The following is a 27,106-nucleotide window of genomic DNA, read 5'->3' on the forward strand; positions in this document are numbered from 1 at the left end:
CCTTGCATGGAGGTATAGTTGGCAACACAGGACAAGCCCATCTTGTGGCATAATCCCACTGAAGTTGTTTCCAGAATCAAGCAGAGCAGGCTATACTGGCTGGACAAATTTGGTATTTATTGCCATTAGACATTGATTAAACCCACTTTATGCTCTGAAGCTAATGGGACTGGACATACAGTTTCTAGTTGAATCCAAACCTAGTGTGTCTGCTGGTGAGCAAACCTCTGTATTTACAAATGACAGTGTTAGCCACACTATGCTATCGGAAAGGCACAGGTTTCTCCCGTCATTGAACATGTCATTCGTTATAACTTGTTCTTAATGGTGGCACTAGGGATGATCGGAAAAAAAGAATACAAAGCCTGCAAGTTCCAGTAGATATTTATTAGATGAATACAAACTGACTTACGTGAAAGGACACTTCATACACTACTTCTCAACATAGTCTCTCCCGGTTCAGACATTTATCCCAGCAATACACGAGGTTCATGATGCCTGTCTCATAGAACTTGGGGTCCTCGCCTGGCGGGTTTTGGATGGCATGTGCTCCAGCATACTTCCCATAGCTTGCTTAAAGCGATTACCATCTCTTCGCTCCTTTGAAGAAGCATCTCAGATTCACACTAATGATGTCAAGCATGAAGTGTCCTTTCACGCGAGTCCGTTTGTATTCATCTGATGAATACCTACTGGAATTTGTAGCCTTATTCTTTTTTTTCTGATCCCTCGTAGTGTTGTTCATATGTAAAATCAACCTAATATTTAATTATAATGATGAAAAAGGAGTGACTTGATGATTGATTGAATCACTGTACCACATGATATTACATGTTCAGTCCACTGTTAAATTGTCAAACTACAATTTTTCTCCTTAGAAGATATTTTATTAAGTACTAGTTAAGTATGATATGAAAATTCATGAGATCTATTGACAGTTTAATGCAGAATCAACCATCCTGTGCCAAGCTTTTTATACAGATGTTTTCTTCAGTGAAGTGTTCTCATTTTTTAGTAATACTGGGAGCATCTGAAATTCTGGGTTGTTTTTCTTCAGTCTTCCCTGATTCCTTAGTTTTCACATGATTTTCCTCTTTCTTTGTACTGGAGTGTCTTTTATTTGTCGTTTTTGTGGTGATTTCCTCTGAGCCATATTTGCTTGCTTCGTCAGTTTCAGGAACACTAGACACAGTCTTCTTTGTAAGTGGTCCCTTACTTAGTAAATGCTCATGTTCTTTCGGCAATGAAAATTTCCTTTCTTCTTCTTCAGTTTTAACTGTTTTTGCTACAGTGTTTGATTTTGTCCTTTGTAATTTGGATTTGTCAGTGTATCCAATCCGTACGCAGAACTGAGCATGGCTTTGATGCAAGATATTCTCTGGGTCCAAGTCATCGTCAGTGATGTCTATCGAACGTCTGTGGAGATTTTTATTTTCTGGTAGAAATACGTCGTCGTCCTCAACATGTGTGTCCGGCGGTGGACAAATTATACGGATTTCATCACTGCTTGAACTACCATGTCCTTGGGAATGAGAACCAGTATTGTGGAATCTGTTGATGTTCAAAGCAGTGCAATGGTTTCCATGTTCCGCTAGGTGCTCATGAAAGAACATTTCAATTGTTCTTAGCGAATGGCTATTCATGTCTTCCAGTTTTGAAAGCTCTGGTCTGTGGATGTTCCAGAATGAATTTCTGTGCCACAAGTTCCCAGCCTGCGAACAGTTTTCCTGGGTGCATAATGAGTTCGAGATTCTTGGAAGAAAATTGCATTGTACCTTTGCCAGCTTAGGAGTCCTCTTGAATTTTGACCACGGTGGGTGTTTGACCGAAATGGCAGCCAATCCGGCTTTAACTATTTCTGGACTTATTTCTAGTTCTTTCCCGTCCATGCACGGCACTAGAGATGGTGATTCATGGACAGATTGGTCTGGTGGTAGTGAGGTGCTTGGGTGGGATATGGATTCGTTTTCAGAAGCAGTACCAATTACCATCCCACAAAACATCAGCCAAACCAAAGGACGTGAACAGTCAACAAATGTTTTTGCAGTGATTTCCATAAGAGCCTCAGTTGTAGTTTCCACATTCCTTAGAACAGTGAAAAAACACTTGTGTAACCATTTTGCTTTGGGTATGTAAAAATTGTTCCACCTATTCCTAACTCTGGTTTGCTGGTTCTGTAAATAATCATAAAGCATGCAACCTGAAAAAAGAAATTTCTGGTTCGCCCATGACCAAAGAAAATAGGGTTGTTCACCGGCATTCATTTGGTCTGTCATTCGTGAAATGATGCCGCAAGAAAGTGGCATGAGCCACCAAGTATTAAGGTTGTATAAAATACTACACTCATCGTCAGAAGACTCGATCTCTGTGGGTCCTTTCCTGGTAAACATTGTGCCAATACTCTGTCCTTCAGTACCAGCTAGAATTTTAATTTCTTGGTTCTGACTCCATAAATTTTCCACTTCATTCGCAAGGTCGTTATTCTCATGCAAGCTGTACCTTTTGTGCAGAGTATTATCATTTACATCTTTGCCTTTTTCTTTGTAGACTGATCTTGTGTGGGGGTGCAATGTTAACATGATTGTTTTGGTAGATGCAGTGGAGGAAACCCTATGCCAAGAAGATTGTGAACACCAGAAGATCTTTCTCCAGTGTGATGTCCATTCATTTTCCATGCTGTTAAAGGCATCTGGGGAAAATAAAAGCAACAAATTTATGAGCGAAATCGTATTCCCAGTCCAGAAATCCAGTCACCATGGATATTGGGTCTGAATGTACAGTGGGATGAACAAGTATTGCTCGTTAAATTGTCCATGACTATTTTCATTGATTTTTACGTATTCTGGTGCAGAGGCTGTGAGCAGCTTGTTTGACATTTTGTTTCAGTTCTTCAAACTCTCATTAGGTGAAACAAAGAGCATGAACATGGTAATGTACAATTTGATTGGTAATACTTATGCATCCCACTGTACTTACCATGAGTCACCCAATGAAAAGTCACTTGGCAGGTCTTAGCTCACAGAAAAAGCTGGAAAAAAATTACCCTTATGCAACAGCCCTGTCTATCTGTCTGTGTCTGATATTGGTATCTAGGAAATTAACTGAGCCATAAGGACAAGATTTAGAGGACTGATAGGCAAGGATATATTTGGAAGGGAATCCAGACCCCCCCTCCCTCCTCAGAAAGACTTACAAAGTCCAAAATTAAATAAGCAAAAAACTTGTGTACTGTTGTATAACGTGGGGTTGATTTGTTGACACAAAACTTACATAAAGAAAATATTAGATTGTAATTACTACACTGCTTTGCATTGACAGCTCCTGTGAAAATTATTGCATACCACTAGCAATTATATGCATTAAAATAATGACCAGGAACTAAAATTTTCATCATCTGGGCCTAAACAGCCTTTTCGATATCCAATAAATAAGCAATTTAATTTTTTTTGGCAGGATAGCTGTTAGCCATTTTGATGATAATGAGTATGTGCTGAATATTTTTTTACCAGCTCATGTAGTAATAAAAATAATAATTATTATTAATTGGCCTATTTTAATAATGTAATTAATAGACATTCATCTTATTAACCTATTATAAACTTTATTATTATTACATGCAGTGGCGGCTCATGCTACTTATTGTTAGGAGGGCTGCATTCATAAAAAAAAATACCTTAACTATTTGAAGATGAACTCCATGCAGCAGTCTTTCATGGAATTATTCATTTTTACTTGTACGATCTTCCATTCAGAACACCAGATTATATAACTTACTGCCAGAAAACAAATAACTCTTTGAATTGATTTGAAAACTTAAACAATCACGCACTTACTGACAAGCAAAACGGACGCATTACATGGACGGCCACTGTTTCTCTCGGTAATAGCATTTGATGCGCAGAGTCTGCCGTCTGGTCATAGTGTGAGATATTTCGATTTCTACCACTTGACAGCCCCACCATACATTGGACTGCGTTAAATGCAGCCTGCTTTTTAGCATTACAAGGGCCTAGCAGGGAGGAAAGTGGAAGCAGTGTTTGTGTTCGAGTTAACATGGAGATGTAATGGCAATCCCTGATGGGGACGTGGCTTCATATACCAGTTTGCCTCTTGTCGCGTGCCAAGTGAATTTGAAAGCTCCACACAGCGCAACAGGCGCAGTAAGATAGCGGAAGTATAAATATTTAATTTTTGCACTAATGGCAACAAAATATAATTTGTTTGGGGGGAGGACTGCAGTTCTGCAGTCCCCCTTCATCGGCCCCCACTGATTACATGTAAGACACTTGGTTCGGTCACCTCCTGAAATATAATTCTAGATACATGCCTGCTGATAGGATATCAAATAAAAGTTCAAAAATGCATAAATCAATTGGCCTGTCTGACTAGCCTTGACAGACAATTGATCAAAAATTGACCTGTCAATATTTTTGAAACTAGCAAATTCTAATTTCTTAATCACAGTCACCTGGGAAGCATATAGTCAAGGACCCACTGTAAATGTTATCGTTAAATAAATATAATCATTGTAAAATCACTTTATATGGAGCAAGGAACATTATTTTTCATGCTATGGTTATTGGATCTAATTTCAATCTGCATATAAAGAAAGATTAGACTGGTCGACATGGGTTTTGATGTCTCGCAGATGACTGTTGTCTCTGAATAATTTCAGTATGCTAATTCCAAAACAGAAATCAATTTTTACCCATCACTTCTAGTTTTTTTCAGAAAACAGCAATACAGGGTGATTCAAAAGTCCCAGGACACCCTTTTTCCTCTGAAACGGATGTGGTAATGGCAGATCCAATTTCACCTGGGTACATCAGGGTAAGGGGCCAGAGGGGCAGCATATTGGATCGAGGTCAAATTTTTCAAATGGCAAGAGAGCCATGTGGGGTATCACATGGAAATCATGACCTAGGGAAAAATCCTGACGTGATGAGAAGAAATCAGCATTCAAGATGCTTCCATAATCACTTATTGATTTGGAAAGAACTGAAATTTCCTTTGTATAAATTTATTTTGTTGTGTTGTGTAATAAATGTGATGAAATGGTGAATATGAGAATTTTGATTGTGAAATTGTCTGACATGGGGGGGAAAATTGATGTTATTTCCGTGATCAGCATTCAAAATACTTCCAGAAACACCTATTGAATTGAAAACAGATCTTTTTTCTCAAAATGTCGACCAGTGTTATTACAGAAGCCATCGTGCTACATTAGTGTCAGTGTTCAAAATTAGCAGTTGCAAGTTGCAAAATATGTCTGATTTTATAGTTTAGATCCTGTTTGGCAACTGACTACATGTGCAGTTATGCTTACAAGCATGATGAAAATTGTATATTTGTTAACTTCATTTACATTTATTTTGCCAAAAAAACTGTGAAGTAACTTTATTGTATTGTATTTTAGGTTGCCTTTCTGCCTCTCAACAAGAACAACTGGCAATTGCTGAAAGTAGATGATTTACAGTTACTCTTTCTGAAACATCACTGTTGTGGTTATGTTAATTTAAAAACTAACTGTACATTCACAATTACTTTATAACTTCTAGAATGGTGTTAAAAGTATGAACTGTATGCATGTGGGTTGTTCTCTTATTTACTGCTATCTATAATTTTCATTAAATTATAATAAACCACATATGTATGTTTCAATATGAAAATATAGAGATAAGAAAATTTACAGTGAACTACCATGCTTGAAGATTTTTTCTTCTTTAGGAAAAAAATATTAATTACTATTTAAAATATTACATATTATGTGGAAAAAGTAACTGTTACATCCAAATGCCAGCAAGAGGCATGCATGCCACAAACAATTCCTTATTCATAGAGGCATGCATATTTTGTTTTTGACGAAACAACACAAAATATGAAATAACACATTGTAATGTTAATTTTCCATGTTTCTGAAAGGTGAGAGGTGCATTTTACTACCCTGTTTTCTCACAAAATGATGAAATGGACTCTTTAAAGAAGAAAGTAGAGACGGCACACTTTCTGAGGTTTAAATTATCCTGCGAGTTATGCAATTCACAGAAAATGGATCAATTCTGCTGTAAATATTTGAGAAGCAAAAATGGACCCCTTTATACAGAAATAACCTTAATACTCTGGTAACTACATAAAATGTGCTATTAGAAGGAATATGTTTATTATGTGTAATAAGTGCAGTTTTTAAATCAAATTTAGGATTATATTCACAATTTTAAAACCAAATTGTCATTGTATATCACTTTTGGTCAGGTTTTTCGCCGGTATAACAGCAAAATCTTATTTCATTTACTACTCTTGAACCTGAAATTGACTGTTTTTACACCGAAATTTTGTTTTTATTTACGAAAAATATGTGCCTCTACTTATTCAGGATTTTAACAGGACTTCTGGTATTGCAGCATCAATATCAATATAATGAGCATTGAATTCAGATACATCAATAGGTTCACCAGATTGTTTACTCTTTTGAAACATTTAGCAACAAAAAACAAGGATTTTTTTTCAATAAATTCAATTTCATTAAGTATATTCATTTTTCCTGTGCTGATAAGTAAAAGCAGTAATACAGTGGAACCCTGATTTTATATTTCCCCATACTATAAGTTTGTCACTTGCTACCCTGAGAAATTAAAAATTGATCCTTTGAATGTAGTTGATATATGTTTTTTGTAAACACTATTTTAAATTTTTGCTAATGAATCAAATATTAGTGACTAAATTTTGAATTTTGGCATCTATATTATACATTGGTCTCTCCAAAGACTACTTTAGAATCCTGCAAAGAATTCACTCGAGTTGTAATTACATACCTGCTTCTGGGTGTTGTTTTTCACAAGTAGATTTATTCAGGAATCAAGTGTCATTGCTTAATGAGGACAGATCCATGACAACAATATCTGATTCATCTTCTATTGTTATTCAGTATTGTTAAAATTGTTAAGCTCAAGTTTCCAAACTTCCTACTAATGCAGGGTTGGCATAAAATCTGAACAAATCAGCAAGTATAGTATGCAAGTGCAGTCAGAAACTGGTTGAATGACAATTTCCAAGACTAGATTGGGAGACCTGTGAGTTAACAGGAGGGGAATGCCTAGTACCCCTAGCAGAGTGGTTTCATCCCACCCCCAATAAAATATATAATAAAATATAAATATAATAAAGTTTATGTTAATGTCACTGCATATAACAGCTCTGGGTCACACCTAGCCTCTAATCAGTGGGCAACTCACTGTGGGGGCGAAGGCAGCCAAAGCATGGTGCTGATAACATCACATCAACTATGGCAGAGATCAAGAATGTGTGGTCCCTACCTTCATAGCATGATGGGATGCCCAATGATAGCTTTAATGACAATATAGACACATTTTGTAGATCTTCAACACAAACATCTGACTCTTGAGGAACTAATCGTGTGTACCCAGCTCAATTATCAGGAGATGTTAAACAATGCCAGGAACATTAAGTGTCTGCTAATATTGGTTAAATAAATTTAATGGAAAACGTTTATATGAGAAAAGTTTGCAGTTTTTGCAACATTGTCACATTAAATCCTGCACAAGATGATGATAGATGAACTGCATCTTGAGAAGTTCACATATATAAAGATCAAACAAATGTTAATTAAATTATTGGTTATATGAGAAAAATTCCTAGCTGCAGAAAGGGGGAAGGGATTGCTTGATCGAGATTGGGGATAGATGGGAGATGCTTGGATGGATGAACAGAGGCAATGCAGTAGGTCTATGCAAACTACGTATTTATCTTAGCTGGGGGATGCTTAATGGATTTTTCTTAACTGAGGGGATTGCATCCCTCCTGCATTTTTCTCCACTTCGAGCACTGGAAGCCATTGTTAGTAGTAGCAGTATTAGTGGTGGTAATAGTTGTAGTAGTAGTAGTCAAAGTAGCAGCAGTAGAAGCAAAATATCTTGCCTAAAAGAGGGAGAATTTCCTTAAAATATACAGTGGAATCTGTAAAGGTAAAGAAAAAAAAGGCAAAGTGCTCCCCTGTGCATAGCACAATGCCATGAAGGCATATAGGGGGTGTGGGGGTAACGCCCCACACTTTCTTGATCCGGTCGTGAGTGGGGGTGATGTGATCAGCATCATGCCCCTGACCACCTTTACCCCCCAGGGTTTCCCCCAGGTACCCATGTTATTCGATGCTGGGTGGGCGCCAGGGCCGCTTCCATATTTAGAAAAGTTCCCGGATTTGAACTGGCCGGGGATCGAACCCGGGACCTTTAGCATGGTAGTCAGACGCGTTACCGACTGAGCCACCGTTTACATTTTCCTGTATTATACATTCAATCTTGAGAGCAAAATGTTTTTTCCCTCGATTTTATATTTTTGTGCATTTCAATTTTTTTCAGCTTGGTCACATGAAAAATGTAAAATCTAGTTTCCACTGACATTTCCTATTGACATCCACAAAAAGTTTAAATAATTTGAAGTCTGTGGAATCGTTCACTTGCTCTCCAGGTTTGAATCCCCAGTCCATTTTTACTTTTGGGATGTGCTGACGGAGAAGAGAAACATCACAAATAAATGTGCTAGAATCGACAGTATGTGACTGACCAAATATTTTAATTTGTTTAAATTGTTGTTTGTTGTTTATTTTTTGCTTAATATGCATGATGTATAATACAATTCGTTACTAATTTATATTTTGTGAAAATATGCTGAATTAATATTATGCATCATTATGATCATACTGTTGTTAAAATTACGCTGTATAAATTCTGAATGTGCGAAAAGAAAAAGCAAATGAATGTAGATAAATAAGTGATTAATATATGAAGATTTATAATAGTGACATTCAACTTTCATTGAATTTATCAAACTTCAAGCAGCGTTTTGATGAAAGGAAATACTAGGATGATTCTTTGAAGTTTGAGCAAGTATACTGCATTACTAGGGACATGCATTATATTGTTTTTGACAAAAACACGAAATGTGAAATAGCATATTCTAATGTTCATTCTTAATGTTTCTAAAAGGTGTGAGGTGCATTTTACTACTTTGTTTTGTCACGAAATGATGCAAAATGAACTGCAAAATGCAAAATAGACTCTTAGAGTTTATTTAGAGAAATTTAGAGAAATTTAGAGTTTATTTAAGACTTGACATTTTCTGAAGTTTGAATTATCCTGTGTGTTATGCAATTCATGGAAAATTGATTAATTCTGCTGTAAATATTCTCAGTATGATATGAAAATTCTGTTAGGTGACTGTAATGCACAGATTGGCAAAGAAGAGACATTTAAACCCACGATTGGTAAAGAAAGTCTTCATGAATTAAGTAATGATAATGGTATAAGATTGATTACTTTTGCAACCTCAAAGAGTTTAATTGTGAAAAGTACCACTTTTAAACATAAAGATATCCATAAATATACCTGGTCTTCTCCAGATGGTAAAACTCATAATCAGATAGATCATATTCTCATTGATAAGAGAAGGCATACTAGTATAATTGACATTCGTACACATAGAGGTGCTGACTGTGCCAGTGACCATTATTTAGTAATTGCTAAATTAAGAGAAAGACTCTCAGTGATAAATCATAAGCAACAAATCTAAAAGTTCTAAAATTTGATACAGGAAAGTTTACTGATGAAAGAATTAAGAAAGATTACCAAATTAAACTGTCAAATAGATTTGATGTTTTGCAGGATTTAAATGATGATGAAAATATAAATGAAACAGATGTAAATAAGAATTGGGAGCACATACGTAATGAAATAGAATCAGCAGCTAAAGAAAGTATAGGATACCATAAACCGAGAAAAAGTAAGCCATGATTTGATAATGAATGTCATAATCTAATAGAAATAAGAAATCAGGCTAGACTTAGGTGGTTAAATAACTCTGATGATACAAATCTAAACAATTATAATAGAATAAAGCAAGAAGTTAACCGCACATTTAGAAGTAAAAAAAGAGATTACTTGAAAAGCAAAATTAACGAAATTGAAACAAACAGCAAAAATAAAAATATCAGAGATTTATATAAAGGTGTAAATGAGTTTAGAAAGGGGTGGCAACCTAAAGTAAACTTGATAAAAGATAAAAACGGTGATTTTCTAGCTGACCCAAGCGATATTCTAAATAGATTGAAGAACTACTTTAATGACCTTTTAAATGTTCATGTAGGAGATAAATCATAAGTAAATGAAGTACACACAGCAGAACCTTTAGTTCCAGAACCTAACTTGACTGAAGTTAAAGATGCTATTAAAAGGCTAAAGAATAACAAAGCACCAGGCATTGATTTAATACCAGCTGAGTTAATTAAATATGGTGGAAATTCATTAATATGTCAAATTCATAAATTAATTTGTTTAATATGGAATAAAGAAGAAATCCCTCAACAGTGGAAAGAATCCATAATTGTTCCTGTGTTTAAAAAAGGTGATAAAATGAACTGCAATAATGATCGTGGAATTTCTCTACTCTCAACAACATATAAAATATTATCTAACATTCTTTTAACAAGACTAACCCCATATGCTAATGAAATTATAGGTGATTATCAATGTGGATTTAAACAAACGTAACAGATCAACTACAGATCAGATTTTTCACATCAGACAGACACTTGAAAAAAAGTGGGAATATAATCAAAATGTCCATCAGCTATTCATTGATTTCAAAAAAGCATATGATTCGGTCAAAAGAGATAAATTATATAATATATTAGTTGAGTTTGGAATACCTAAGAAGCTTGTTAGTATGATAAAAATATGCACCAGTGAAACAGAAAGTAAAATTCGTGTGGGCATTAATATGTCTGACAAATTTACAATTCATGATGGGTTAAAACAAGGAGATGCATTATCTCCATTGCTCTTTAATTTTGCCTTAGAATATGCTGTAAGGAAGGTAAAAGAAACTAAAGAAGGACTAAAATTAAATGGTTGACTCAGTTGTTAGCATATGCAGATGATGTAGACTTACTGGGGGATGATGTGAATACAATTAAGAATAATGCTGAAATATTTTTCAAAACTGCTAAAGAGATAGGTTTGGAAGTTAACAAAGAGAAAACTAAATATATGCTTACAGGCCGAAACCAAGTGTTAGGTAATAATCAAAATCTAATTATTGACAACAACTCGTTTCAACCAGTTTCCAAATTGAAATACTTAGGAGTAATATTAACAAATGAAAATTATATTAAAGAGGAAATAAAAAGTAGGCTTAATTCAGGAAATGCATGTTACTTCTCTCTTCATAAACTTTTGTCTTCTCATTTAATATCTAAGAAATTAAAAGTTAAAATATACAAAACCGTAATTTTGCCTGTAGTATTATATGGATGTGAAACTTGGTCCCTTACATTGAAAGAGGAACATAAATTGAGAGTATTTGAAAATAAGATCCTTAGGAAAATCTTTGGACCTAAAAGGGATGAGGAGACAGGTGAGTGGAGAAGGTTACATAATTTATAATTTGTATTCATGTCCAGATATTATTAGAATAATTAAATCAAGAAGACTTAGGTGGGCAGGCCATGTGGCACGAATGGGAGAGGAAAGAGGAGTTTACAGGATTCTTGTTTGGAAACCTGATGGTAAGAGACCTGTAGGAAGGCCAAGACGAAGATGGAGGGACAACGTTGAGATGGACCTAAGGGAAATCGGTAGGGATGGAAAAGAGTATATAGAACTTGCTCAAAATAGGGAAAGATGGAAGGCCTGTGTTGCTGCAGCCACGAACCTTCGGGTTTAAGAAGGCTAGGGAGTTAGTTAGTTAGTAAATATTTGAGAAGCAAAAATAAACCCTATTAGGCAGGAATAAACTTAATACTCTGGTACCTACATAAATATGCTATTAGAAGGGATATGTTTATTTTGTAATAAGTGCAGTTTTTAAATTTTCAAATTCTGGATTATGTTCACAATTTAAAACCAAAATATGATTTTATATACTGCTTTTGATCTGTCTTTTCACCGCTATAACACTGAAATTTTCTTTTATTTACCAATTTTGAACCCAGAATTGACTCTTGCTTTTGTTCCGAAATTTTGCATTTATATTTACCAAAAATATGTGCCTCTATGCATTACTATATTGCATCAAATTCATAAAGCACGTCCAAATGTGCATTGCTAAGAGTGGAAATTAATGTAATTAATTAAAAATGTACATATTTACCCGTGTGACTAGAGTTTATGCTCACCAAACTATCCTGCAAAAATTCTCAAAAGAAAACCATTTAATATATAACAAAATTTATTGTAAATAGAATACAAATGAAAGAGCTCATGAAAAGTTGCAACAGAATTAAAGAAGTTGCTGAAAAGATTTAAAACTGATAAAAAAATATAAATGTAAAAAAGTAAATATCAATATATATTTGACTAGACATTTTAGAAGTGCATTGGTACTTGATCAAAACTTGTAGTGATAAAGAATATTAACTTTCATGTTTCTTCAAATCTTCTGCGAGCTCCTTAAGGACATTAAAGACCAAGACCTCAGCCATCCACTGGAGTACACTGCTTTGACGCAGAGCAGGCATCATGTCATCAGTGGAGACTTTAACAAAGTTTGCTATTGTGTCGATTATGTCCTTTATTTTCACAGCTAAAGAGAGAAGAAAATGTGTAGTTAGTCCCATTTCCTTACTCCAGTCCTTAAATAGTTTAAGTATAATACCAGGTTTTCTCTTTTTTTTTATTTATAAAAGAAAAACCTTTCCACACTGATAAATTGGGCCATTCCATTGTCATGGGTTGGATGCACAGACTACACTTTTGACATTAAAGTAACTATTCTACTAATAGTTAAGCAACATTTATCTTACAGTTTCTGTGCAATGAATCTTAGCACTGTTGATTAAACATAACTACCTTTAGAATACTGTTCCAGATTTACAGCTATAGGTGAGCAATTTCTTGTCACTGGTGGGACAGATAAAACCAGTGGCGGCTCATGCTACTTATTGTTCGGAGGCCTGCATTCATGAATCATTTTTACTTGTACGATTTACCATTCAGAACACCAGATTATATAACTTACTGCCAGAAAACAAATAACTCTTTGAATCGATTCAAAAACTTAAACTATCACGCACTTACTGACAAGCGAAACGGATGCGTTACATGGCAGTCCACTGTTTCTCTCCGTAATCACATGTTTATGCGTGGTGTCGCCGTATCATAGTGTGACAGCTTTCGATTTCTACCACTTGGCAGCGCCACCGTACATTAGACTGCAGTGAATGCAGTCCGCTTTTTTAGTATTGACAAGGGCCTAGCAGGGAGGGAAGTGGAAGCAGTGCTTACGTTCGAGTTAACATGGAGATGTACTGGCAGTCCCCAAGGGGAAAGCATCTTCATATACCAGTTTGCGCTGCAGCCTCCCTTCACCGGCTGCCACTGGAAAAACACTTCTTTACTTAATAAGAACCTTTTTTAAAAATTTGTGAATTTTCAAATGATGAAAAATAAATTACGACAAAGAGAGAAAGTAATTGACCTTTGAATATTCTAGTGGCGTTGAAGGGGAAATGTAACAGTTAAAGAAGAAATTAATTGTTTTTAGTGTCACGAGTGGGACACAATACAAAACAAAAGTAAATTAAAAGTTAAAATAAACAAACAATATGTAAAACACCTTCTACTATTAACTAATTATATATATTTGTTCATGTACACTAATTGCCCTAATGATTTCTCAACATTTTTATTCACATGAAATGGTGTATGTGTTCAGTTTTATTCATACAACTCACGGTTGCAAATAAACTAAATCAGCATATCAGAGCATGAACTCACATAATCTAATAATAATAAAAAAAGAACCATCTACTCTGTCCACTTAACGCTGTAGTGCCTACAACAATTTTGCCTGCTGGTGTAAATCAAATTACTAAAATTAGACACAAATCTATAACAACCATAAACATATTAAAAAAAATTCTTACTCTTGATGTTAGCTGTTAATGTGGTGTCTTTCAATCCCGCAACAGTTACCGATTGAGATGGGTAGCCAGTGATAGAGATTTCTGGAAAAGAAAAGCAACAGGTGTTTTGTATATTTCTAAATGCTATACAACATTTTATGCACATAATATTCACACAGGTTAAACAGCGAATAAGTGAAAAGTAATACTAAAAAATATAGTTACTGGTGTTTTCTTGGATCCTTTTTGCCAATGTTTACCACCTATTCTTTTCATTGTTAGAAATCAGGACTCAGATTGAAAGAAATGATGAATTTAAAGTTTTATAAGGTTGTAAACAAAATGTACTATTTTGTTATACAACTGTCATGCTGCTAACAATGAAACCAGAGGCAACTAATTTAAAAGGCTGACATTGTAATTATAATGCCAATAATAAACTTAAGGAAATCAATCACAGTAAACGTTAGATTATATGTTTTTCAGGAAACTAATGCTAATTTGTGGATTTCAACATTTTGTCCTATAGACACCACTAGATTTAAATGTATTATGGAGGAAAGCATGATGTTTCAGAGCACAGAATCAGGGTTCAACTTATAAACAGTGTTAGTTCAATAATCTGCACGCTGTTCTAAAGGCATTGGATTTTGCAGATATTCACTTTCAGAAAGAAAGTCCTTGTATGCACAGAGTCTGGACTTATCGAATTCCAGACATCCTGTGGTGCAGCGTTATCTTTTGACGGCTAGTGTCCTTGTGTGTCAGTGCCGACATCCGCTTCTATTGGGTCCATAGCCACATGGGCATACAGGAGAACGAAGCAGCTGATGCTGCCACCAAGTCTGCTGATGCAGATGGCGACGTTCTCGTCCACCTTCTGCCAGCTAGTGACCTGCAGAATGTGTTTTGTTGTTGCCTTCTTGACACTCGGCAGGTCTAGCGGGATGCGGAAACGGGGAACAAGCTTCACGCTATTAAGCACCCACCATAGGTGCTTGGCGTTCTTCATCCCGTCCCTCTCGCCGAGAAGAAGTTCTTCTAGCCAGAATGCATATTGGACACAGCCCTCTAACCCATGCTCAATTGCTGCAAGGGCAGGACCCTCCGTTACGTCGAATTTGTAATGTTGTATTCGGCATATTTTTTGTTCAATGTGCCGATCTTGCTACCTCCGGCAGACTTTTAACCTTTCCGGCTGTTTGTCATCCCTGTTGGGCAATGATAACAGTATTTTACCAAATGTTTTTAGGATTTTACGAAGAGCTGGTCTCTCCCTCTGTCTATGAGGAAGCTTTCATTTTTTTCTGACCTTTTATTTTAATGTGCTGTTTTTGTCTTGAGCAGGCCTTTTTACAACCTTGCACTTTAAATTTTTCCCAAGGGGCTTTTTACACCCCTTGTTTTAATCTCTTAAGTCAGAATTTTAAGTAAGGGGATATTTCCCCGAATATATTGAAGGGTGCAGAATGGCCTGAAGTGCCAATGCATCCAAAAATTTTAATTCATTCATTCATTCATTCTTACAAGAGAAGAATATACAAACTTATATGTAATTATCCCAAGGGAGATTTTAGCATGTTGCACATATATTTCGAAACAAAGTTATATTTTTAAAATTTCAAACACATTTATAATGATGGCAATTAGTAATAGAAAAATCAGTTTTAATATATTTTAACAAGTAATACCAACTTAAAACTTAATTACGAGGGGTATAATGAAAGTAATGAGCAACAATTTTTCATGATAGTTTTTCTTGTATGTACGCATTGCTTGCATTGTAGAATTATTTATCTTGTAGTTTACGGTTATTACAAGCATAAGAACACAGATTTTCGTTGTGACATTTCAAGAGAACACATGCTCCCTTCATCAGACATTTATTTTTAGTTTGACTAAAGACACAGTTATAACAATGGTTAACAATTATAAATCTAAACCCAAGAACAGGTTTGTCAGCTCACATCATCGAAGAGAAGCATTTGATTAAAAAGATAAGGGTTTTAAAAAGAGTGACGGGAAACATAGATTTGAATGTCTGGGAAGCTTCGTTCATTGCAGAAAAACACTGGAATAAATTAAATAATGAAAATGGTAACATAGACCCACTATGGAGTTTTCTTTTTCACGAATGGAGTAAGCCACCATCTTTAACATTTAATGTAACAGAAAACATCAGAAACTTTGTGAAAGCAATGCTGACTATGAGTTACCTGATGATATTTCGGATTCATAATTTTTAAATAAAAAATAATGTGATCAATTTATTTTTATCTGAAATAAAAATAAAACAGACTGCTTGTTTTCACAATTAAGTTCTTACATTACAACAATGTAACATTGAAAACATCCATTGTATAGCGGGTACTTTTTGTTTAAAAAATTGTTAACCATTGTTATAACTGTATCTTTAGTCAAACTAAAAATAAATGTCTGATGAAGGGAGCGTGTGTTCTCCTGAAACGTCACAACAAAAATCTGTGTTCTTATGCTTGTAATAACCGTAAACTACAAGAGAAATAATTTTCCATGAACAGAGTTTTACTTTTATAAAAGAAAAACAGACTTTTCTTTACTTTTCAAGTGCTTTCTATCCATTTCTTTGCATGCATTTTCCCCACCTTTCTGGAAGCTTGAAAATACACTTATGGTAGAACTCCATTCCAGCTGCTCACGAACAATGAAACACTGCTTTCTGTATGTCCTCCATCGTCTGGTAGTGTTGGCCTCGTAACTGTTCCTTCACAAAACTGAACAGATGATAGTCGGAGGGTGAGGCAGAACTTCCCACCCCATTTTCCCAATTTTCTCCCTGGTGAACTGGGCAAAGTGCGGGCATGCATTATCATGTTCAAGGGTGATTTCCTTTCCTGGACGTTTATCCTACAATGCACAATGGAGCTTGTGAAGTGTTTGGATATAAAGACGAACATTTATGGATACCCCAGGTTCAAGAAATTCAACCAAAATGCACCCCTCTGCATCTCAGATGATGGTGCTCATAACTTTGCCAGCAGATGGCACTGTCTTTGCTTTCTTTTTTGCCGGCAACGGCCGCTTTGGTTACAGTTCATAATGATGGAACCAGCTTTCATCACCGGTCACAATACTCAATAAAAAATCATCGCCTTCATTGCGATATCTCTGAAGAAGTTCTTAAGCATTGTTTTCTTCGCTGCACTTTGTGGTCTGCCATCAATAAACATGGGACCCAGCGACAAAATTTTTTTTGATAGCCTAACCTTGCAATCATTTTCGACACTGCACTGTATCCTATCTTAAGTATTGCTGCAATTGTATGCACAGTGACCCGTCTATCTTCTTTAATGAAGTGAACTCTTTCCATGTTGCGTTCCGTGGAGGCAGTTCGTGGGTGACCACCGCTCCAAGGCTGATCTTTGATGCTCATGTTTCCATCTTTAAAATGTTTTACCCATTTTTTAACACTGCTAGCACATGCATACATCTCATACACATTGAAGTCTATTCTGAATTACAGCAGCAGGAATTCCCTCTTTAACAAGGAACTCAATCACAGCACATTGTCGAAACGAAACATCACTGTCAGCCATTTTGAAACAACTCCATGCGATCAAAGCTAATGACGTCACACTACCTTGACACGTTCAGAAAAGTCTGTATTTTTCGATGACTTACTTCGTGAAAAATTCAATACGCTGACCAAGACAGAAATTTATTTTATTTTAAAACATAAACTAAACGTAACGTTTCAGTACAAAGTCTGAAGACGACCTTGCTAGAAGGTTGAAACGTTATGTTTAGTTTATGTTTTAAAATAAAATAAATTTCTGCCTTGGTCAGCATATTGAGTTTTTCATATCATGGAAACAAGGCTTAATGGTGTTATAATTTACTTCATTTGCGTGTATTGATGTATCCTAAATTTTGAAAAATTGTAGCTCATTACTTTCAGTATGCCTCTCGTATAATTAAATAATCCCCTTATCTAAAACCCTTACCTAGAATTAAAAAGATAAAAATGGGATGTAAAAAGACCCTTCAAAAAGGTTAAAAAATGCAGGTTGTAAACAGACCTGCATTGGACAAACACAAACATTAAAAAGGTAAGGAAAGACTTGATTAAATCAATAAACAAAAATTTATACTTGTCGAGCAGCTAAATCTAAGTAGCACAATATTGTAACCACTGCACCACAAAAATAGGGCAAAAGTAACACAGTAACAGAATTTACAAACTCAAGGTTAAACATGTCACTCTTACCTGATGAATATTTTTGCTTACTAAGCATATCAATAGTCTTCTTCTCCGACTCCACCAACACCTTCCTTCCAAGATATCTAAGTGTGATCAGAAGACGCTTCTCCTGTTCTTTCTTAGAAAATTCACCCTCTGCCTCTTTCTCCTTCTCCTCATGTATCGTAAATACATCGCAAAGACTTTTGAGTGATGGCTGAAAACCAAAACAACCTTAACACCATTTTGCACTTCACTTTTGAACAATATCAAGGCAATGAACAATAATAGAGGAAACATGAGGAATATTACATTGGATGTGCATTCTGATAAGGAAGTTGATTGTAAGGAGAAATATACTTAGCTGAATAAAAACTTAGTTACATATTTTCACTCAAATATTATCCTCAGTACCCTACGAGTACTAAGCTTAACACATATTATGGAATAAAAGTGGTGGGACATTACAAAAACAATATAATCTTTCAACTCATTGTGAACATTAATATACAGGGTGATCCAAAAGTCTGGTCCCAGAGGGCAACTCCGTTATTAGTGTACATCGAGGAAAATGGAAAGAGGGGAAGTTGTTGGAAATATGTGGGTTTCAATCTAAAGAACTTGAATTTTCAATGTAGCATGCACAGTTGAGGTTGTACAATGGTATGAACCTCCATAGTAGCAGAAAATGGCACGGTGCCATGTGCTTCATCCAGAAGACAGTACATCATAGCAAGACTGTACTGTACTGGTTAAATTAAGAACTGATGATAATTACAAGTAAGGTAAAAAAAGGTGAACATGTGACAGACCCTCCCCCTTTTCTCTCCAGACCACTAGGAAAGGTTAACACTCACAAATGACAATCGGGCGGCTATGTCCCTGGTCACTGGTATCCATTGGTGTTTGCTTAATTGCAGATAAAGATTTCAATTTGATTTGATTTTTGTTATTTAGCATTGCTTTTCTGCCACTTTTGGCTAATCACAAAGATGAGGATGAGTGATGAAATTGATGAAGGAGCACTCACAAGGAACACCCATGCCCAGGTCAGGATTCGAACCCAGGACATGCGGCATCATAGTGTGCCACTGTGCTAACCACTTTGTCATGGAGGTTGGCACAGATAAAGACAGAGGACGCGATGAAAAAGTACCAAGTGACACCACAGGCAGTGACAGCAATTGGGTTCCAAACTGGGGGGGGGGGGGACAAAGATGGTATATTTCCACCTATTCTAGTAGTCAAGGAAGGGAGGGAGGGAGGCAATATCACATGTTCATGTTCTTTTACTTTGCCTGTAATTCTTGTCACCAATTCTTAAACACAAGGTATTCTGGATGAAGCATGTGGCAACATGGCATTTCGGCTACCACGCTTGTACCAGTGTACAGCCGCAATGTTGCATGCACTTTAGATTGAAACGCACATATTTCCAACAACTTTCCTCTCTTTCCATTTTTCTCTGTGTGCACTAATACACACGGCATTGTTTCTTGACCAGTATATTTGTGTGATGATGTTCTCTTTAGTAGTTTATAGATATATGCAGTTTGGTGGAACATATTAGTATGTAACTGCCAAATATCTTCATGTAGATTTTTTTGTGACAAAGTTTAGTGGAATGCTGATTTTACATTCTCAGAATTTACATTTCACGCATTTTAAGTTTCTTCCACCTTGGTCCCTTGAGAAATGTAAAATCAAGGTTCCACCATACATGCATAAGGCTCTAATCCATTACACTCTTTAGTGATGAAAATAAGATTATTCTTTGAAAAGTCATACGCTGAGTGCATAAATTGAAAACAAGTTACTTGATTTAGACCTTTGCACATGCATCTGGCACATCAAAGTATCCACAAGACTACAACTGTGTCTACAAACAGAATATGGCTTAACATCCTATACACATGCAAGAATGTGTTTGTTTCTTGCGACATCAATAATGGTTCTTAAAAGTTAGTGAAAATTTTGAGGCTCAACCAAATATTGAAACTGGCTCTTTAGCAATCCTTGCAAATGTTCTAGGATCAAGCCACCAAGCTAACATCCACCTATATTCCACTACTTTTCAGTATGTTAATATTAAACCTCTGCGAGCCAGTGTGGTATTAGAATTCAGTTGGTTCTTTTCTAGTTTTAGCCTTAACTCCATTTCCCACCCACATAAGACCATAATAAAGAACAGATGTTTTCAATTCTACTCAATCACAATTCACAAATGTACAGTTTAGTGTATACATTAGTAAATGGAACATTTGTTTCAACTTACCACTGGAGTAGGTGGACGATCTTTTACTGGCTGAAGAGGGCCTGTCGGTTCTTCCTCTGGAAGGATTCCGGTCCTGGGTATTTCTTTGATATCTCCAAAGCTAGTGGAAAGTGAATTGAAATATATAATTATTAGATCACAGTCACTTATTAAATACAAGAATCATGACATACAATAGCGATAGGTGTGATTCATTGCACCTTACATATCCTACTAACTATTTATGGGGAGGTAGGATAGTTTAATCACAGTGCTCTACTAGTTTGCAGTTCCTTGATTAGGAGGCAAAATGTTACTGTCTTAAAATAATTAGAAAGTTAAATTGTGGATCATTATTATACTACATAAGTTTTTCTTATGCAGTATGCTGAGATATAACGGCATGTTGCTGCCAACATCAATGTGTTTTGCAAAATGTGGGAGAAAAATTAGGCATGAACTACAGAATATAAAGGAGGGAGGGGGAGATTTGGGGAAGTGGGGTAGGTACCCTTTTGCTAATTGTATTGGTATATCATAACAAGCACATTTACGTTGGAAAACACTGCATTGTAATCACACAATAATTTGGACATGGAAAAATTGATCAATTGATTTTGTGTATTTTATGTTTGCCACTTTTGGCTAATTGCGATGATGGGGATGAATGATGATATGGATGAAGCGCAACAACACATGTAAAACATATGGATGACACAATGCAAGCCCTACAGAGGTGTATCCTACCTGTGGGTCCAGGTGACAGAGCTTTGTCAGCCTGTAAAATATACACCCCAGGGTGTGCTATGTAGAAGAATGGTTGATGGACTTCAGCAAAGGTACTCCTTACACCCCAGACATACAATGAGGGTCATTCATACTTTGACATGTAAGGAGGAGACACAAATTAGAGCTTGCAAGAGGCTGGTCATTGCAGACTGAAGCAAAACTTCTAAAACAATCAACACAAAGTGATATAAAAACACATGAAAGACCTAACCTTCATTATATCACCATTAAGCCTTGTTTCCATGATATGAAAAACTCAAATATGCTGACCAAGGCAGAAATTTATTTTATTATAAAACATAAACTAAACGTATGGCCGCGGTGGCTCAGTCGGTCCCGGGTTCGATCCTCGGCCGGTTAAAATCCGGGAACTTTTCTAACGATGGAAGCGGCCCCGGCGCCCACCCAGTGTCGAATAACATGGGTACCTGGGGGAAACCCTAGGGGGTAAAGGCGGTCAGGGGCGTGATGCTGATCACATCACCCGCACTCACGACCGGATCAAGAAAGTGTGGGGCGTTACCCCCACACCCTCTATACGCCTTCATGGCGTGGTGCTATGCACAGGGGAGCACTTTACCTTTTTTTTTTTTTACCTTTTTACATAAACTAAACGTAACATTTCAAAGTGCTTAGGAAAGCGGGCATTAAAACTTACAGGAAGGGAGGGAGAAGCATCTTAAGAACAGCGAAGAATGCAAACAAGAAAAAGGAAAACAGAGAAGAGGAAGGGATTATCTAAGAAGTGAAATGTAAAGAATGTCAGTGTGTGTACATAGGAGAAACGAAAAAAAGGCTGAAAGACAGGTTGAAACAACATAGGGATGATGTACGACTTAAGAGAGAGAAAAATGCGATATTTAAACACACGAGAGAAACAGGACATGACATAGAGTGGGATGATTGGATTGGATTGATTTGGTGTTTTAAGTCCACTTTATGCACAATAAGGCTAATTGGGACTGGACCTACAGTTTAAAGTGGGATCCGAACCACTATGTGCCTCCACCAGGTATCGAACCTGGGACCCCTTGATTACAAGGCAACGACACTACCACTGCACCACCGGGAAGGCTCTAGAGTGGGATGAGGCTAAGCAGATAGGAAGGGAGAAGAGAATACTAGTGAGAAAATGGAAGGAGGCCAAGGAAATAGAGAAGAAAGGTGAATAAATCACAATGAACTGGAATTGGGGACTGAAGATAAACAAAGAATAGAAGGAGGTTTTAGAAAGAGTGGAAAGGACAAGAGAGAAAGAGGAGAGAAGAAGGAAGAAGAATGAAGGAAAAAGAGCGTGAGATAAAGAGTCCAACCACATTCTAGATGGAAGAAAATATGTTTAGCCTTTTAGGTGAAAGTACAGTTGACAAGGGAAAGCCACCTGCTAGAATGTTCCAGAACAACTTTCTAATAGTCTGGAGGGGAGTATTGTTTGTGTATATACAGGTATTGGACAAAATAATGGAAACACGAGTCAGAAGTGGGACATATTTTCAATGTGCCTGGTAATACTGAGCACGGCGGAAATGAACCTTCTCTTGTTTGTTGCAGGTAGTATGGACTGTGCACTGACAGTAGAGTGAGGCAGTGTGGTAGTGCACGTTGTTCAGGTGTAGTGAGTGACCAGTATAGCCGACCTGACGGAGTTTGAAAGAGGTCGAATTGTTGGTGCCCGTTTCACTGGAGCATCTGTGAGCAAAACAGCGAAGTTATGCGGTGTAACACGAGGCACGGTCTCGAAAGTCATGACCGCACACACAGTGCATGGTGAAACAGTCTGCTAAGCACAATAGTGGTTGAAAGACGAAGATGCAGGAAAGGGACCGCCGGGCCTTGAAGCATATTGTGAAGTTGCAGAAGAAAACAATGGCCTCCAAAGTGACTACAGAACTTAATCAGCACCTAAACACCCCATGTCATGCAAAACAGTGAGGCAGGAACTGCATCAAATGGGTATCCATGGGCATGTTGCTATTGCCAAGTCCCTAATAACTGAGACGAGTGCTCGAAGGTGACGTGCATGATCAAATGACCACAAAACTTGGACGTTGGAGGACTGGAAACATGTCATTTGGTCAGACTAGTCAACCTTTACCCTCTTCCCCACTACTGGACGCGTGTTTGTATGGCGAACACCCTCGGCAACATACGATGTGGACTGTCACCGCCCGACTGTCAAACATGGTGGCGGCTTTATTATGGTCTGGGGCATTATATCATGGTATTCGGCAGCTCCCTTGTCACATTACACTGTCGGGTCTCATAAGCAGTGTATAGAGAACTCTTGGGTAACCAGATCCACCTAATGGTGCAAACCTTATTTCCAAACTGGAATGCCATCTTTCAGGGTGATAATGCCCCCATTCATACTGCTGGCACTGTGGTTTCCAGAGCATGCTGATGAGGTTCAACATCTTCCCTGGCCCACCCAGTCCCCAGACCTGAATATCATCGAGCCTCTGTGGGCTGTTTTGGAATCCAGGGTTCGGCGTCGATTTCCACCTCCTTCGTCTCTACATGAGCTGGAGGCTGTGCTGCATGAAGAATGGCTTCAAATTCCACTCACCACCATTCAGGACTTGTATCAGTCTATTCCGTCCCGATTCCAAGTTGTATTGCATGCTAAAGGTGGCCCAACACCGTATTAATACATGATGCTCCGACTTCCACAAGTGTTTCCATTATTTTGTTCAATACCTGTATATCGTCCTGTTTTGTACCTTGTTACATTTGTACTTGGTACAGAGTCTGAAGAAGATCTTGCTAGAAGGTTGAAACATTACGTTTAGTTTATGTTTTATAATAAAATAAATTTCTGCTTGGTGAGCATATTTGAGTTTTTCTAACCTTCATATATATCTCCATATTCCATGATATTCACATTGCAGTAGGGATGTGACGAAGCTGAAAATTTACCAATGCCGATGTACTCGCCGATAATTTTTGGAACCGATACCGATGCCGATATTTAACCGATTCCGATACATAAGATTATTAAACAGAAATGGGATGTTATTTTCAGCATGACAAAAATAAATTTGCTATGTACATTTCTATAGCATATCATATGTATATACATATATATTCTCAAGAGATGCGAACGTACATTTGCATCTACAAAATGTTATGTGAACCTTTAAGAAGAACATTGATTCTCAAGATATTAAAATTAGTACACAAGAAGTTCTTTGAAATGCAAAATGAATTCATGTTATGCCAGATTCAACTTCAGAAACACGAGATTTGGAAGCACTTCAGGAAGTAACGTACTTCTTCTCTTATCACAAATCTGTTCAGCAACACTGTACACTCAATCACTGAATACTGATGCAGCAGGTATGCCCAAGTATTTTCTCAGGACTTGCTTCAGGTTTGAATATTCATTTTTGAATTTCCAATACAACAGCAGATCCTGGTTCAGCAATGTACTGTTTTATTTCCGATTTATAGTTAGGTTGATCCTCTGAATGAGTTTGCAATAATTTTATTACAAAAACTCTACAATAATGACAAATCATAACCAAATTTTCAATAAATCTTACAAAACTAGAATATAAAACTTATTAGAAGGTAAAAACTCTAGTATAATCTGTACCGGTTTAAATATCGGATTTTTGCCGATTCCGATACCGATGCCGATGTGTCAATTTCGGCCGATTTTCATACGTCTGTAATCGGCTTCGGCACATCCCTACATTGCAGCTTCAAAAAGATCAGTTTGGAAGGTTGTAATCAGGTATATGCACTTCTTGTGATAATACTCTAATTGTAAGAAGTGCCTTACACTGCGTAGCCAGAGGGATGAGAGTGTGGCATCAGCTATGAGTTCCATTTTAAGTCAACTTTTATGCACAGATAGGCTAATTGGAACTGGACCTACAGTTTAAAAAGTGGGATCCAAGCCACTATGTGCTTCCACCAGGTATTGAACCTGGGACCCCATCAGCTATGAGTATGATACAATGTAAACATCGTAAAATATTGAAGTTGGAAAAAAAAAACTGCTGACTGCCCTTTCTCAAGGCACTGTTAGGATTCAAGGTTTATATAAGTTTTAGATTTTAAAGTACAGTACTTACCTGACACTTGTACGCCTAAAGGTTGCACTGCCCTCCTGAAAAATACAGAGAAAAATTATGTGATAGGCAATCAAGGTAGTTACTCTTAAGACATAGATAAAATTCAAGTATAATATCAGGTTCCTAAAGGCAAAATTTCCATAATTTCAAAGCTAATAATAATAATAATAATAATAATAATAATAATTCTTACAGTAAAATTTAATTATTTTGTTCATCACAGTGTTTAATCTCTCTGTTTTACGCAATGAGAATTTCAAGGATTGAATCCAGATGCCGAGCAAGTTGTTGATAACGTGTGCAGCAACATAAGGAAAGATACATTCTCAGAAACAAATAGGATGCAAGAAAAAATTAATGAAAATAGTAATGGACAATACGCTGGGAAATACTTGTGCATCCTACATCTCACAAAGTGGATGAATAATTTATATGCATTAAGAGAATTGAGCTAATGAATGTCACAGGATGTTCAACGAACCATTATTTGTATCGATTTGTTTATTACAAAATATTAATTATGTTTATTACAAAATATGAATTAATATAAATCAAATTACCCCTTCAGTTCTGGTTTTCAAGCAGGATGACAGTCTTCTTTGGTGACCTTTGCTGTCAACAGATGCTTTCCGTGCCTTTTGGAGTGCTTCTAGAGAACTAAGCAACTCCCTCATGTCAGCATCTATTGATTCGCCTCTTGATCCAAACCTTGAACCTGAGGCCATTTGGAGTGAGCTTGATTGCCTTCTCTTAGCAGATACTCTCTCCTTACATACCTACGGAGAAACGCACATCTGTTACATAATATTCATGCACATGCAAAAATCCTTATTTTTTAAAAAAAATGCATGAATTTCTAATAAGATACTTATAAAATCAAAATGTTCCAGATCGCAAGGCAAATGTTTGTAATGAAGGTGACTTTACGAAAGTTCATTGCGACAAGATTAACAGTAGCATGTTAGACCATATTTCTTCGAATCTACGGCATACCTCTTTTTCTGTTTTTAGATGCTGAAAAATTAGGTTCAACTTGGATTCGAGTTTATATGCATAAATATACCACAGCATTAGTGTAATAAGGTCCTCCTCCGTAGTCGAGCGGGTTAAGGCGTTCACTCGTCTTGAGATCGTTCGCTGCGGGATGGCGTAGGTTCGAATCCGGCTCTGGTCGGAATTTATTCGGCCTACGTATAGGGCCGGTGGCAACCCACCATCGTGAGGAAATTGGGGAGCTCCGAGTGAGTGAGCGTAATCCGGTCGAGAAGACCTACTATAACGGCTGGGGATACGTCGGGCTGACCCCCCGACTATTCCAATACTGGTTGAAGATCTCCACGCTTAGAGGTGACGAAGGAAAGTGTGGGAGGGAGACCGGCAGTCGGTAGGTATGCCTAGGCCCTTCATGGGCTGTTGCGCAACGGATTATTATTATTAGTGTAATATAGTGTAATGTGCTGTTATTGTTCAAATGGTAAATATAAATTCTAATAGCAATGGTAGTATTGTGAATGTGAATGTAACAATAATGTAAATGTAACAGTACCGTATTGTTCAAATAAAGTACCATTATTACCAGTACAATCTGTGTAACTTACATGCAAAATAATCTAACAGTTATTCTTAATGGTTTTTATTTGATTTTTGCTGCGATGTTTCGTTCTGGTCTCCCAGAACTTTTTCAAGCTAACAACACAACCACAACTAATAAAAAAACATGTGGAGAGCGACAGGGGTGTTCATCCCCCCCAAGGCCAATGGTGCACCCCCAAAAAAATTATGTCATGCATCGCCCCCAAACCATATCATTCGTGCCCTTAAACCATATCGTAATCCCCACAAAAAATGTA

At 36.8% G+C, this 27,106-nt stretch overlaps 2 protein-coding genes across 2 annotated transcripts in view; both read right to left on the reverse strand.

The window, feature by feature from the left end:
• Positions 1-879: 879 nt before the first annotated feature.
• LOC145998237 (uncharacterized) lies at positions 880-6,888 on the reverse strand. Its single transcript, XM_083134685.1, has 2 exons — positions 6,813-6,888; positions 880-2,689 (listed from the first exon to the last, which is right to left on the reverse strand). The coding sequence occupies exon 2, from the start codon at positions 2,673-2,675 to the stop codon at positions 1,005-1,007; it is 1,671 nt and encodes a 556-aa protein (XP_082990811.1). The 5' UTR covers positions 2,676-2,689; positions 6,813-6,888; the 3' UTR covers positions 880-1,004.
• Positions 6,889-12,233: 5,345 nt separating this feature from the next.
• The window catches only part of LOC145998320 (uncharacterized), a 40,498-nt gene continuing 25,625 nt past the window's right edge, over positions 12,234-27,106 (reverse strand). Inside the window, exons 10-15 of the mRNA XM_083134748.1 lie at positions 25,817-26,032; positions 25,257-25,291; positions 20,410-20,509; positions 18,162-18,351; positions 13,937-14,017; positions 12,234-12,594 (exon numbers count right to left, since the gene is read on the reverse strand). Of these exons, the coding sequence (XP_082990874.1) occupies positions 12,425-12,594; positions 13,937-14,017; positions 18,162-18,351; positions 20,410-20,509; positions 25,257-25,291; positions 25,817-26,032 (792 nt within the window). The 3' untranslated portion in view covers positions 12,234-12,424. The remainder of the gene's footprint in view (positions 12,595-13,936; positions 14,018-18,161; positions 18,352-20,409; positions 20,510-25,256; positions 25,292-25,816; positions 26,033-27,106) is intronic.

This window comes from Lepisma saccharinum, chromosome 1 (assembly GCF_977018435.1).
Source record: "Lepisma saccharinum chromosome 1, izLepSacc3.1, whole genome shotgun sequence".
NCBI lineage: Eukaryota > Metazoa > Arthropoda > Insecta > Zygentoma > Lepismatidae > Lepisma > Lepisma saccharinum.